This window comes from Lethenteron reissneri, chromosome 64 (assembly GCF_015708825.2).
Source record: "Lethenteron reissneri isolate LAM-NWPU_2019-01 chromosome 64, ASM1570882v1, whole genome shotgun sequence".
Lineage (NCBI taxonomy): Eukaryota > Metazoa > Chordata > Hyperoartia > Petromyzontiformes > Petromyzontidae > Lethenteron > Lethenteron reissneri.
The window spans coordinates 4,602,072-4,614,477 of record NC_083842.1 but is presented as its reverse complement, the minus strand read 5'-3'; the positions used below and the strand labels follow the sequence as shown (position 1 = coordinate 4,614,477).

The 12,406-nt window shown below is 51.8% G+C and overlaps 1 protein-coding gene across 2 annotated transcripts; it reads left to right on the top strand.

The window, feature by feature from the left end:
• Positions 1-10: 10 nt before the first annotated feature.
• RPAIN (RPA interacting protein) lies at positions 11-11,938 on the top strand. Of its 2 annotated transcripts, XM_061577547.1 has the most exons (9): positions 11-258; positions 366-866; positions 2,677-2,788; positions 6,149-6,255; positions 7,196-7,259; positions 7,867-7,978; positions 8,303-8,366; positions 9,801-9,917; positions 11,630-11,938. In XM_061577547.1, exons 2-9 carry the CDS (start codon positions 777-779, stop codon positions 11,657-11,659), a joined length of 696 nt encoding a protein of 231 aa, XP_061433531.1. In that variant the 5' UTR covers positions 11-258; positions 366-776; the 3' UTR covers positions 11,660-11,938. The 2 variants fall into 2 exon arrangements, with proteins under 2 accessions (XP_061433531.1, XP_061433530.1); XM_061577546.1 differs by having other exon boundaries at positions 11-866.
• The last annotated feature ends 468 nt before the right edge of the window (positions 11,939-12,406 follow it).

The window sequence follows — 12,406 nt, the reverse complement described above, 5'->3', positions numbered from 1 at the left end:
GGAACCGGGTCCGGGAGGAACCGGCGGAACCGCTCAGGGGGTCCATCAGCAGCAGCGGCAGTAGCAGCAGCAGCAGAGTCGGGGTGTCTGACCCCTTGTCGGGGTCCCTGGGGCGAGGTGTCTGACCCCCTTGTCGGGGTCCCTGGGTCCGGGGTCTCTGACCCCCTTGTCGGGGTCCCGGGGGCGAGGTGTCTGACCCCCTTGTCGGGGTCCCTGGGGCGAGGTCTCTGATCCCCTTGTCGGTGTCCCGGGGGCGAGGTGTCTGACCCCCTTGTCGGGGTCCCTGGGTCCGGGGTCTCTGACCCCCTTGTCGGGGTCCCTGGGTCGGGGGTCTCTGATCCCCTTGTCGGGGTCCCGGGGGCGAGGTGTCTGACCCCCCCTGTCGGGGGTTTCCCTGGGTCGGGGGTCTCTCTCTCGTCGCTGAGTTGGGTTGTGGTGTGTGTGGGTGTCTACGCCTGGGTCTCTCCCCCCGACGAATCCCCGTGTTGTGTGTGTGTTGTTGTGTGTGTGTGTTGGGGTGTGTGTGTGTAGTGTGTGTGTGTGTTGGGTGTGTTGGGTGTGTGTGTGTTGGGGTGTGTGTGTGTAGTGTGTGTGTGTAGTGTGTGTGTGTTGGGTGTGTGTGTGTTGTTGTGTGTGTGTGTGTTGGGGTGTGTGTGTGTAGTGTGTGTGTGTTGGGTGTGTGTGTGTTGTTGTGGTGTGTGGGTGGTGTGGTGTGTGTGGGTGGTGTGTGTGGGTGTCTCCCCCCGACGAACCCCCCCCCCCGCGTGTTGTTGGCGATGGAGGCGCGCGGCTGCCGCCAGACGGAGCTCCGTGCCCGCTACAAGCGCTGCCTCGCCCCCCCCGCCTGGAAGCAGCAGCTCCGCGAGGTACAGAGACAGACTCTGGGGGTGGTGTGGGGTGGTGGTGTGGTGGGGGGTGGTGGTGGGGGGTGGTGTGGTGGGGGGGTGGTGTGGTGGGGGGGTGGTGGTGGGGGGGGGGTGGTGTGGTGGGGGGGGGTGGTGTGGTGGGGGGGGGTGGTGTGGTGGGGGGGTGGTGGGGGGGTGGTGGTGGGGGGGGTGGTGGGGGGGTGGTGGTGTGGTGGGGGGGTGGTGGTGTGGTGGGGGGGGGGGGGTGGTGGGGGGGGGTTGTGTGGTGGGGGGGTGGTGGTGGGGGGGTGGGGGGGGTGGTGTGGTGGGGGGGGGTGGTGTGGTGGGGGGGGGTGGTGTGGTGGGGGGGGGTGGTGTGGTGGGGGGGGGTGGTGTGGTGGGGGGGGGTGGTGTGGTGGGGGGGGGTGGGGTGGTGGGGGGGGGTGGTGTGGTGGGGGGGGGTGGTGTGGTGGGGGGGGGTGGTGTGGTGGGGGGTGGTGGTGTGGTGGGGGGTGGTGGTGTGGTGGGGGGTGGTGGTGTGGTGGGGGGTGGTGGTGTGGTGGGGGGGGGGGTGTGGTGGGGGGGGGGGTGTGGTGGGGGGGGGGGGTGTGGTGGGGGGGGGGGTGTGGTGGGGGGGGGGGGTGTGGTGGGGGGGGGGGGTGTGGTGGGGGGGGGGGGTGTGGTGGGGGGGGGGGGGTGTGGTGGGGGGGGGGGGTGTGGTGGGGGGGGGGGGGTGTGGTGGGGGGGGGGGGTGTGGTGGGGGGGGGGGGGTGTGGTGGGGGGGGGGGGTGTGGTGGGGGGGGGGGTGGTGGGGGGTGGTGGTGTAGGGGGGGGGTGTCGCAGGAACCCAGTGGGGGCCGGAGAGCCCGAGACGAAGAGCAGCCCCCCCACCCCCCCCCACCACCACCCCCCCCACCCCCCCCCACCACCACCCCCCCACCCCCCCCACCACCACCCCCCCACCACCACCCCCCCACCACACCCACTCCCTTCCACCTCGTAACCACGTCCGTAATGAAGGGGGTTGTTTTTGTTATTTTGTTGTTGTTAGACGCTTTTCTTTAACTCACTCTGTTGTATCCTTAAAAAAATCTTGGAACTCAACTTTTACCAACTTCCCAATGTCGTATCGACTGCAAACTTGGTATACTTATGTCATACTGATGACAATACCATATTCTATCATGAAAAATATTTATTTTTTTACATTATTTTGTGTATGTTATGTTTCGGCTTGGGTCTAATTGTCCACGCTAAACTCACGTTGGCTGTAATTGGCCACGGTCCCTGCGTTATAGCAAGCTTCGGGGCCCCTTCCTGGAGTCGCGGAGTTCCTCCATTACCAGTACATTTCATAAAAGCGTGTTTTAAAAAAAGTTTATTTAAATATTACTTATGGTGTTATTGGGGTTGGGTCGCGTAAATGTGCCCCCCCTCCCCCCACACAGACAATTATGGGGGGGGGGGGTGGGGTTTGACACGGAGACATAACGCGGTCGATCGTGTTACTAGTTCAGGATGTACCGGTGGCGTTACAGCAAATGGACCCATCTCCCAAATGTTTCCATCTGTACGGGGATCGAGCGTTGCTCCCTCGTGCGTGTTGGGTTTCTCCGGGTCTTCCGGCTTTCTCCTGCACGTAGTGTATAATAATAATGCAGATAAATGATCGTTATTGTCTGGAAAGATCTTGAAATGTAAACTCGGTGTAGCATGACCCTCCTGAAAAAGTACTCGGGTGAGGCTTTCCCGGATAAATCCATAATTGCGAATTATTAGTATAATGCGACACTGACGAGCGTGTGTCCGTGTGTGTTTGTGGTCTGTGCAGCGCTGTGTTACTCGCTTCAGGGAGTCGCGCTACGACCTGTTGTCACGCTTCCGCCACCTCGCTCCACACCCCGAACAAGATCAACAACATCTCCCCACGTGCAGCGGCACAGGTCCCCCAGACGGCTCTGGCATCTTCCCCACCAACACCGGCTCTCACCGGCCCTCACCAGGCCCTCACTGACAACACAAGCTGACAAACTCGTGGGGCAAGTGCTCTTGGTTAGCGAGTAGCGGCTATGAAGGCTGGCACGGCACACGAGGGTGTGGGTGGCCACGTGTACGTTGAACTTCTTTTGCACCATAATCAACGTTTTTGGGTTTAGATCGCGTTATTTATAAATGTGTCGTAACCCTCCACCACCCGACACGGCCAGTCAGTAAAAATGTGTCACGTTGACAAAGACAAATAGTTCACTGCTTTAGCCCACCGGTGTGTTGAAGCCACAACATTTACAATTTGAGTACGACGTTTTGCTGGTAATTGCATCCAGCATCATCGGGTAATTCGCCAGAATGGTGAGGCTCTGCTGTGTCTCCCGTTCTTATATAGAGCAGCAGCAGAGTGACGTCATCATTAACTCATCAGGTGCAAAGATTCAAGGGGGGAGTGATTGTAATTATATACTAGATTAGTAATCAGGCTATTGTTACGATGCGAGTTGTAGATTAGTAATCATTTGGAATGTGTTTTATTGTGATTATGCTACATTAGTAATCAGTTAGTGGTTGTTTCCCTTATAAGGAATTGTAATGTATCTTATTTAATAATACGCTTCCAGGCTGCACTAAGCCTGTAGCTGTCTGAGCGATTAAAGTTATTTCTGTTTCTCTCAATTTCAATCGATTCTCTAATTAGTCTTTGCCAGTAGTAACTAGTTTTACACAACACTTCCACGTTGTCAAAATCAATTGAGTGTCCCTGTTGGCATGCATGTTCTGCTACTGCCGACAGTTGTGTTTGTGATAGTTTAATATTTCTCTGGTGTTCTTTTAGTCTTACACTAACGTTACGCCTTGTCTGTCCAATATAGCATCTGCCACATACACAATTAATCCGATATACACCTTCTGTTGATAATTTAGGTAATTCGTCTTTAGTGCACGTTACTAGTTGTTGAATTTTGTGTACTGTACCAAATCTTACTGTAATGTTTTGCTTTTGCAAAACACGGGCTAATTTATCAGTTACTCCTGAGATAAATGGTATTTTTATTGTTTTAATAATCTGATCGCTTTCAGCAGTGTTGCTTTGCGATCGTGATTTGGCTTTTAGTGCTCTGTTAATTTGAGCATTATTGTAGCCATTCTGTCTTAGTGCTTCTTTAACATGTTTAATCTCTCTCACTAGACTTTCACCATCTGACACTGTTTTAGCCCGATGTATGAGCGTCTTGATAAGAGAGGATTTCTGAGCTGGGTGATGATGCGAATCTGCATTCAGATAGGCATCAGTGTGCGTTTGCTTTCTGTAAACGCTGTGTTATTTTACCATTTAGGCCATGCCCAAGTAAAATATCCAGGAACGGGAGTGTGTTATTCACCTCCATTTCCATGGTGAACTGAATGGCCGGGTTTTGTGCATTGAGATGATTTAGAAAATCGTTAAGTGTATCTTTGCCATGTGGCCAGACAACCAAAGTGTCATCCACATATCTAAACCAAAAGCACATTAAAACCATCCTTTTGGTTTAGATATGTGGATGACACTTTGGTTGTCTGGCCACATGGTAAAGATACACTTAACGATTTTCTAAATCATCTCAATGCACAAAACCCGGCCATTCAGTTCACCATGGAAATGGAGGTGAATAACACACTCCCGTTCCTGGATATTTTACTTGGGCATGGCCTAAATGGTAAAATAACACACAGCGTTTACAGAAAGCAAACGCACACTGATGCCTATCTGAATGCAGATTCGCATCATCACCCAGCTCAGAAATCCTCTCTTATCAAGACGCTCATACATCGGGCTAAAATAGTGTCAGATGGTGAAAGTCTAGTGAGAGAGATTAAACATGTTAAAGAAGCACTAAGACAGAATGGCTACAATAATGCTCAAATTAACAGAGCACTAAAAGCCAAATCACGATCGCAAAGCAACACTGCTGAAAGCGATCAGATTATTAAAACAATAAAAATACCATTTATCTCAGGAGTAACTGATAAATTAGCCCGTGTTTTGCAAAAGCAAAACATTACAGTAAGATTTGGTACAGTACACAAAATTCAACAACTAGTAACGTGCACTAAAGACGAATTACCTAAATTATCAACAGAAGGTGTATATCGGATTAATTGTGTATGTGGTAGATGCTATATTGGACAGACAGGGCGTAACGTTAGTGTAAGACTAAAAGAACACCAGAGAAATATTAAACTATCACAAACACAACTGTCGGCAGTAGCAGAACATGCATGCCAACAGGGACACTCAATTGATTTTGACAACGTGGAAGTGTTGTGTAAAACTAGTTACTACTGGCAAAGACTAATTAGAGAATCGATTGAAATTGAGAGAAACAGAAATAACTTTAATCGCTCAGACAGCTACAGGCTTAATGCAGCCTGGAAGCGTATTATTAAATTAGATACATTACAATTCCTTATAAGGGAAACAACCACTAACTGATTACTAATGTAGCATAATCACAATAAAACACATTCGAAATGATTACTAATCTACAACTCGCATCGTAACAATAGCCTGATTACTAATCTAGTATATAATTACAATCACTCCCCCCTTGAATCTTTGCACCTGATGAGTTAATGATGACGTCACTCTGCTGCTGCTCTATATAAGAACGGGAGACTCAGCAGAGCCTCACCATTCTGGCGAATTGCCCGATGATGCTGGATGCAATTACCAGCGAAACGTCGTACTCAAATTGTAAATGTTGTGGCTTCAACACACCGGTGGGCTAAAGCAGTGAACTATTTGTCTTTGTCAACGTGACACATTTTTACTGATTGGCCGTGTCGGGTGGTGGAGGGTTACGACACATTTATAAATAACGCGATCTAAACCCAAAAACGTTGATTATGAATAACATTGGTCGCGAAAGCCTACGTGTTTAAACTTATTTTGCACCGTACGTAGCCAACCGTGCTAATCGGAGGTGCGGGGGAAGGACAAAAAACTAAACACAAGAAGCAGTTTTAAAGAGATGAGTTTTCAATTTAGATTTACAAGTGCACAGCTCCCAGTAGCTTCCTAATATCGTTCCAGACGGCACACCACGCGCGCCACATGCTAATTTACTCATGCCGAGTCGAATATTCGCCACCGTTGTTGGCTGCAAGTGGGAATCAGACTTGGGTCGCTGGGTTTGCAGTGTGGTGCGCTTACCGCTGCGCCACCGTTCCCCCACTTCACTGACAACAACAACAACTGCCGTTCGCCACACTGACCTGCGCGCACACGCCGCTCCTCGCCGACACAATTATGGCGACGTGTGTTCCTGCAGGGAGCCCGGTTAGCGTTGATGCTGCCCGAGATGGAGGAGTTGCTTTGGCGATGGTGAATGCCGTGCTGCAGGAAGAGTGGGATGCTCTGCAGAGCTCGTATAGCGACGTAAGTATCCGTTTGATGTGGTTTTAAGCCAAAAGACCAGGATAAAGTCTTGTTTGCAAGAGTGACCTGGGGCACGGGACTGAGGGTCACGGGACTGACCGAGTCGTTACGGGTCTCCTGACTGAGATAACTGGCAGATGCATCACCTGTACACTCCACTTTGGTTCTTTCGGTAAAGTCACGTAGGTGAAAAAATAAAAATAGAAATAAATTAAATCACGACATTTCGATTGAAACACAAGCAATCATCATCAGGTGTGACAACCACAGCAAGAAATGTTATTGAAGTGGGAGAGATGCCGGAGTCAAGGGGTTTATACTGGGCAGGGTGGGGGGGAAGTTTGAAAGATGGGTACAAATTGAGCAATCATTGGAAAGATGTTATTAACCAAGTAAAATGTAACAGTTCATAGTTCCATCTTATTTACTGGGTACTAGTCTATTTTACCGAGTTGATTACATCCTCAGCGTTCAGCAGCGTGGCTATTTTGTTGTGAGTGCCATCATCTGTTTTGGCGGCAATCGTTGTAGATGCGTCGCCCCCCCCCGCGCACCTCCTGGCACCGCATCATGTTACTTACAGCCCCACCCACTTACCCCCCACCATGCCCAGTATAAACCCCACTTCAGTAAAATGTATTGCTGTGGTTGTCACACCTGATGATGATTGCTTGTGTTGCAATCGAAACGTCGTGATTTAATTTATTTATTTCTATTTTTTTCACCTACGTGACTTTACCGAAAGAACCAAAGAGTATGGATCCTTGCAGTCACACAAACTTAAAATCTAGAATCACCTGTACACCCCACTTGCCAACACGTACGAACACGGGCGATACATTGAATGTCTGCGGTGATGACCGGACCCAACTCGTACTGACGCAATGACGATGGCTGCCCGTGTCTTTCGTTTACCCACCCCGGGTTCTCCGATCTTCAGGGCTTCCCGGAACCGGAGGATGCGCCGTTTGTGGAAGAACTTCGTCAAGAGCTGCTATCCGAAGGTGAAGAAACGATTTGGATGTTTTTTTTACAAACTATTTGGTGACGCTGCTGCTGCTGTAGTGTACGAGCACAAACAACAACAAACTCTACACATTCGTCGATGGCACTGCGGCCTTAAAAGGAAAAAAATAATATATAATCGGCGACCGACGTTTCCAGGAATTGCCGTTCTTCCTCACTAATTTCTGTAAACGTCATTGGCGTCGCTATCGGTGCGGGCAGGTGTGTAAAGACGTTTGCGTTGCGGTGTGTACGGCTGTGTTGTGAGTCCCCGCGGAGTTGTCCGTGTGCGGGTAGCGGCAGCGGTTAACGCACGCTGCACTACGAACAAACCTGCTGGACAGAGTTCAATTCCCACTCGCGGACAACATCCGTGACGAATATCTGACCGAAACATTCCTGGGCCTTCCCTTGGCTTGCTCGATCCGAGCACCTGGTGCTGCGTGTAAACGGCAGCACTTGGGAGACCAAGGCGGCTGGGCGTGGTGCTGGCCATCCACCCCCTTGCGCGCGGCTCCAACCTTCCTAGGTGCTCGTTAAGAGCGCTTTCCTCGCCAGCTTGTGCAGCCGTCACGGGAAATTTCGTCTCTGGTCCCTGCCTGGCAGCACTGTCGTACGAGCTGGAGGAGCTGCGCCGCCTGGATGAAGAGATGCTGCACGAGGCGGTGGGGCGGCTGCACGACCACGAGGGGGACCTCCTGTGCCCCGCGTGTCTCCGGTAACTCCCCGGCACCATCGGCACACCCGTGGCACCGCCGGTGCCGTGCCTGTGCCCGGTTCGTAATGCGAGGAATGCCCGACGCACGCAAGCGGAGAGGCTGCGGGCGGGAGCTCGGGCAAGTGACGTCGCCATGCGTCGATACCAAAACTTGACTCGCACACAAATGAGCACCTGGTGCGGTGTGTAAACACATCGGCACTGCGGAGAAAAAGGCGGACGAGGCGTGGTTCTGGCCACATGCCGGCCTTCGTAGGTGCTCGCTCGCAGCCCTTGCCTCAAGAGTGTGTTAAAGGCATACACGGGGTATTTTTGTCGTTTCAGGGGTTACGTGCTGCAGGGAGAAGCTCGCCTGACGTGTCCATGCGGCTTGGACCTCCGCACTCGGGTAATGTTTCACACTCGCCAACGTCGTTATATTTGACGCCGCTTGCGCGCCCTGTTGCCGCACCGAGTGGGTGTGAATCACAAGTATTTTGGATCTCATTCGTCAGCGCCAGAGTCGGGAAACGGGTACGATCAACAATTTGGAAAAACTCTGAATTCACCATTGGAGCCTCCTTTGCCAGTAGCAAAACATGATAATTGGCTTTTTACCCTTTTATCTGGAAACAAAACCGACACCTTTTTTACAAGGAGTCCTTGTAAAAAAAGGTGTCAGTTTTGTTGCCAGATAAAAGGGTAAAAAGCCAATTAACTCTGAATTCAATTGAACACGTAGGCTTTCGAGACTAATATTCATGATAAAGGTTTTTGGGTTGGATCGCGTAAGTATAAATGTGTCGTAACCCTCCAACGCCCGACACAGCCAGTAAGGTTTGTCACGTTAACAACGCGCCAATTATTCAAACTCGCACAATGTATGGGCCACAACTATCCCAGTGCTGCAAAATGACATTTAAAATTTCTCAATTTGGATCGAGCGCAGCAGCAGCAGCGACATAGCTCCCACGACTGTGAAACGCTTGGCAGGACCCTCCTGAAAAAAAGTCTTGGGCGAGGCTCTCCCGGCTAAACGAGCGTTAATAGAGATGAACATTTAAATACCTTTTTGAGGTGCACGCGTTTGGTGAAATGTCAAGAGTTTGACGAGGCCTCGGCGTCTCCTGCGGGTGGCGTTCTCGCGATGACTGAAAGCAGGAGTTGCCGCCCGATCTGCCCGCGCCTGAAATATTACGATGCAATAAATACAACGCTCTCCGAAGCTGATCTCAGTCGGTCTGTTTGTTTATATCGGGTAATCCCCATTCAGCTCATGAGCCCTTTTTTTGTTGTGTCGACCCAGCCAAAACAGCTGGTACGGTAGAAGTAACATGGGAAGAGGGAGGGGTTGCATGGAACTTGTGTTCTGAACACAGCAAATGTGGTTCCTGGTGTGTGTCCCCACCTCCAAATAGTCCCTGGCCTAAAGCTGACCTCATCACCACCCACGTTGGCAAAGCTTGCGTCGTTCCGATTTATCGACTCGGCCATTTGAGAGAGAACTTTGACAACCAGACTCGTTTCAAACGGGTCTCGCGTAAGCCACTGCCGTTGGGCTCAGTAAGAGAAAATTTGAACGGGCCAAGCGATGCCACTCCCCGGTGGTGCCGACAACTGCGGTGGATCTCAACTGCCAATACCAATGCCCGCCACTCGCCGCTCGCCAACGGTGACGTCACCGCGGCCCCTGTGCCAGGCCAGGTGCACTACTATCGTGGCAGCAGCAGCGGCGTCGCCACACGAGTGAAAAATCTGTTCTGGGCTCGTGGACTAAAAATCTTTCTCGTGTGTGCGTGATGCCGGTTTGTGTCGTACTGTGCCCGTGTTTCCGTGGGTTCAGGTCAGCGCGCCGGAACTGCGAGCCCGGCTGTGCGCCGTGATGCATGCGCACGGCCAGGTGTGCGCGTGTCGGCCCAGCTTCCAGCAGATGGACAACACGCTGATGGCGTTCTGCCAGGTACGCCCGTAAGACGCACGGGACACGCGCGATCAGCGGGGTGCGGGGGGTGGTGGTGGCAGAGCATCGGGCACGGGCGGCGTGGAGCGAGCGGCTCTTAGTCGGAAGGCCCGCCGCTTAAAATCTTGGTCGGGGGGTTGACTCGGCCTATCGTCTGTCCCAGGGTCGATGAAATGTGGAAACGCTTTGTGGGGAAGTCGGTGGCGGTTGTTTGTGTGGATAGACACTCGTCCCCGACACGGGAAGGCGCAAGCTGCACCACGGCCTCTGCAGGGCTGTCCGCGGCAGACGGGCACATTCAGAGCGGCAGCAGGAAATCACTTTGACTTTTCCATGCCCACAACTGTGTATATGTGCCCCAATCCTTGTTGTGGGCACCCATCGTTCACCCCCTGGGTCCACCACAAGCTCTCCCGCGGCCGTGGCGCGAAGAGGAAGATGAGCAACAGTATCCACGGAGCAACAGGGGTGGCAGAATTCACTTTATCGGTAGCGAGTCTCCCGCAAGGCCACGCGGGAGGGCGCGTGGCACGGTTTTTGGCGCCGGCTATGGCAGAGTGCGGCAGTAGTGTCGCTATGGTTCGCTGCGGTGTGAGTAACGACATCTGAACAGCGACGCTGCTGCGACGCCTCTCTAAACAACAATGACGCCGAGATTCGGCGGTGAAAGGGGAGACCCACCATCCCTGACAAACGTCTCGGAAATGGCTGAGGTCGCTCTGAAATCCAGGTAGTCCTCGACTTGCGATGGAGATGCGTTACGACGAAGATGGCCTCGCCTACCCAGGAGTCTTAAAGAATGGTGATAATGTAGCAAAACAGAGCAATTTACAGTAGCGTACTGTGTCAACTATATACTGTGTGTATTTATTAAGTACAATACTGTATTGCACAGTAAAATGTAAAGTAAAAACAAGGTAAATTCTGAGCCTACCTATATGAACTGCAATTTAATAGAAAGTTTTTTTCAGGAAACAATCCTATCTGCTATAAAAACTTTAACATGCAATTGAACGTATCGTATCGTGGTAACCTTAAAATGAAATCGCTAAAGCTACGTATCACACATGCATTGAACGTATCGTAACGTATCCTATTTTACTGTACTCGCCAAGATTCTGTCTGTCTGCACACTTGAACGATGTTAGTTTGTTGATGGCAATTTTGTCATCGCCATCATAAGATCGAAATATCGTATTTCGCCCGATTCAAGACGCACTGGTCTCTGCTCCCCCACGCCCCTCCCCTGGTTTAAAGCGAAAGGTTTTGGGTGCGAGTGCACATTTTCATCCGACAGCTGGTGGACGTGTTGTGTGCTAGACCCATACAGTAAAACCTTGGATTGCGAGCATAATTCGTTCCGGAAACGTGTTTGTAATCCAAAGCACTCGTATATCAGTTGTGATCACGTGACGCTGGGCAGACAAAGCGTATACACTATGTACTACTCGTATTGCAAGACCTCGCTCGTTTATCAAATTAATATTTATTTAAAAAAATTGCTCGTCTTGCAAAACACTCGCAGACCAAGTTACTCGCAATCCAACGTTTTACTGTACTTGTGAAACTTCATCGAAACCGCGCGTGCGTTTAGCTAGGGGGGGGGGGGCGGAAGGCTTCGTACTTTCTTACTCCGGATAATCTGGAGAACGCGGTGGCGCGGAAGATTCTCGCGCCGTTTTGTTGTTGTGGTTTTTTTTTCCCCTCCCCAGGTCTGCGACTCCCTTGAGGTTGTGCTGTAGAGGGCGGCTCGGCCCCGCAGAACGCCGTCCACTCTGCCCGGCACGTTCCAGCAACGGGGGGGCAAGAGGAAGTCGCCTGCCCCCCCCCCCACCACCAGCGTGCCCCCCCCACCCATCCTCTGTTATTTTTAGATGGTGGTTTGTCAATTTTTTTTTAGAGAATAAATAATGTTTCAATGAAGTTGAATGGGCTGCAGAGCAGGTTTCGTTCAGTTCGTTTGTATTTAAGGTCTGTAAATACTGTGGAGTGCTTTGAAATAATAAACGTGTATTTTTGAATTTGGTTCTGCAGAATTGGTGTGGTTTATGTTCACTCTGCACGCAAACCACAGGCGCAATCTGCCCTGTACACTACACACCACATGCCCTCCACACCACATCACACACACACCATGCCTTGCACATCACACCACATGCCCTGCACACCACACACACCACATGCCCTCCATCACACACACACCCCACATGCCCTCCACACCACATCACACACCACATGACACACACCACATGCCCTCCACATCACACACACACCACATGCCCTGCACAACAATTCACTCGCCAAACGGACCACCACACTTCCGACACAAACCACCACATTCCTTGCGCACACGGCACGCGAGCCATCGGCCGTGTGCCAACAACCACCCGCGGCCGCCTTTGTCTCCCCCGGCGCCTGTTTCTCGCCGCGCCAACGACACAAACGCGCACGTGGTGGTGGTGGTGGAGCAGCCGGACGCGGGGTGACGC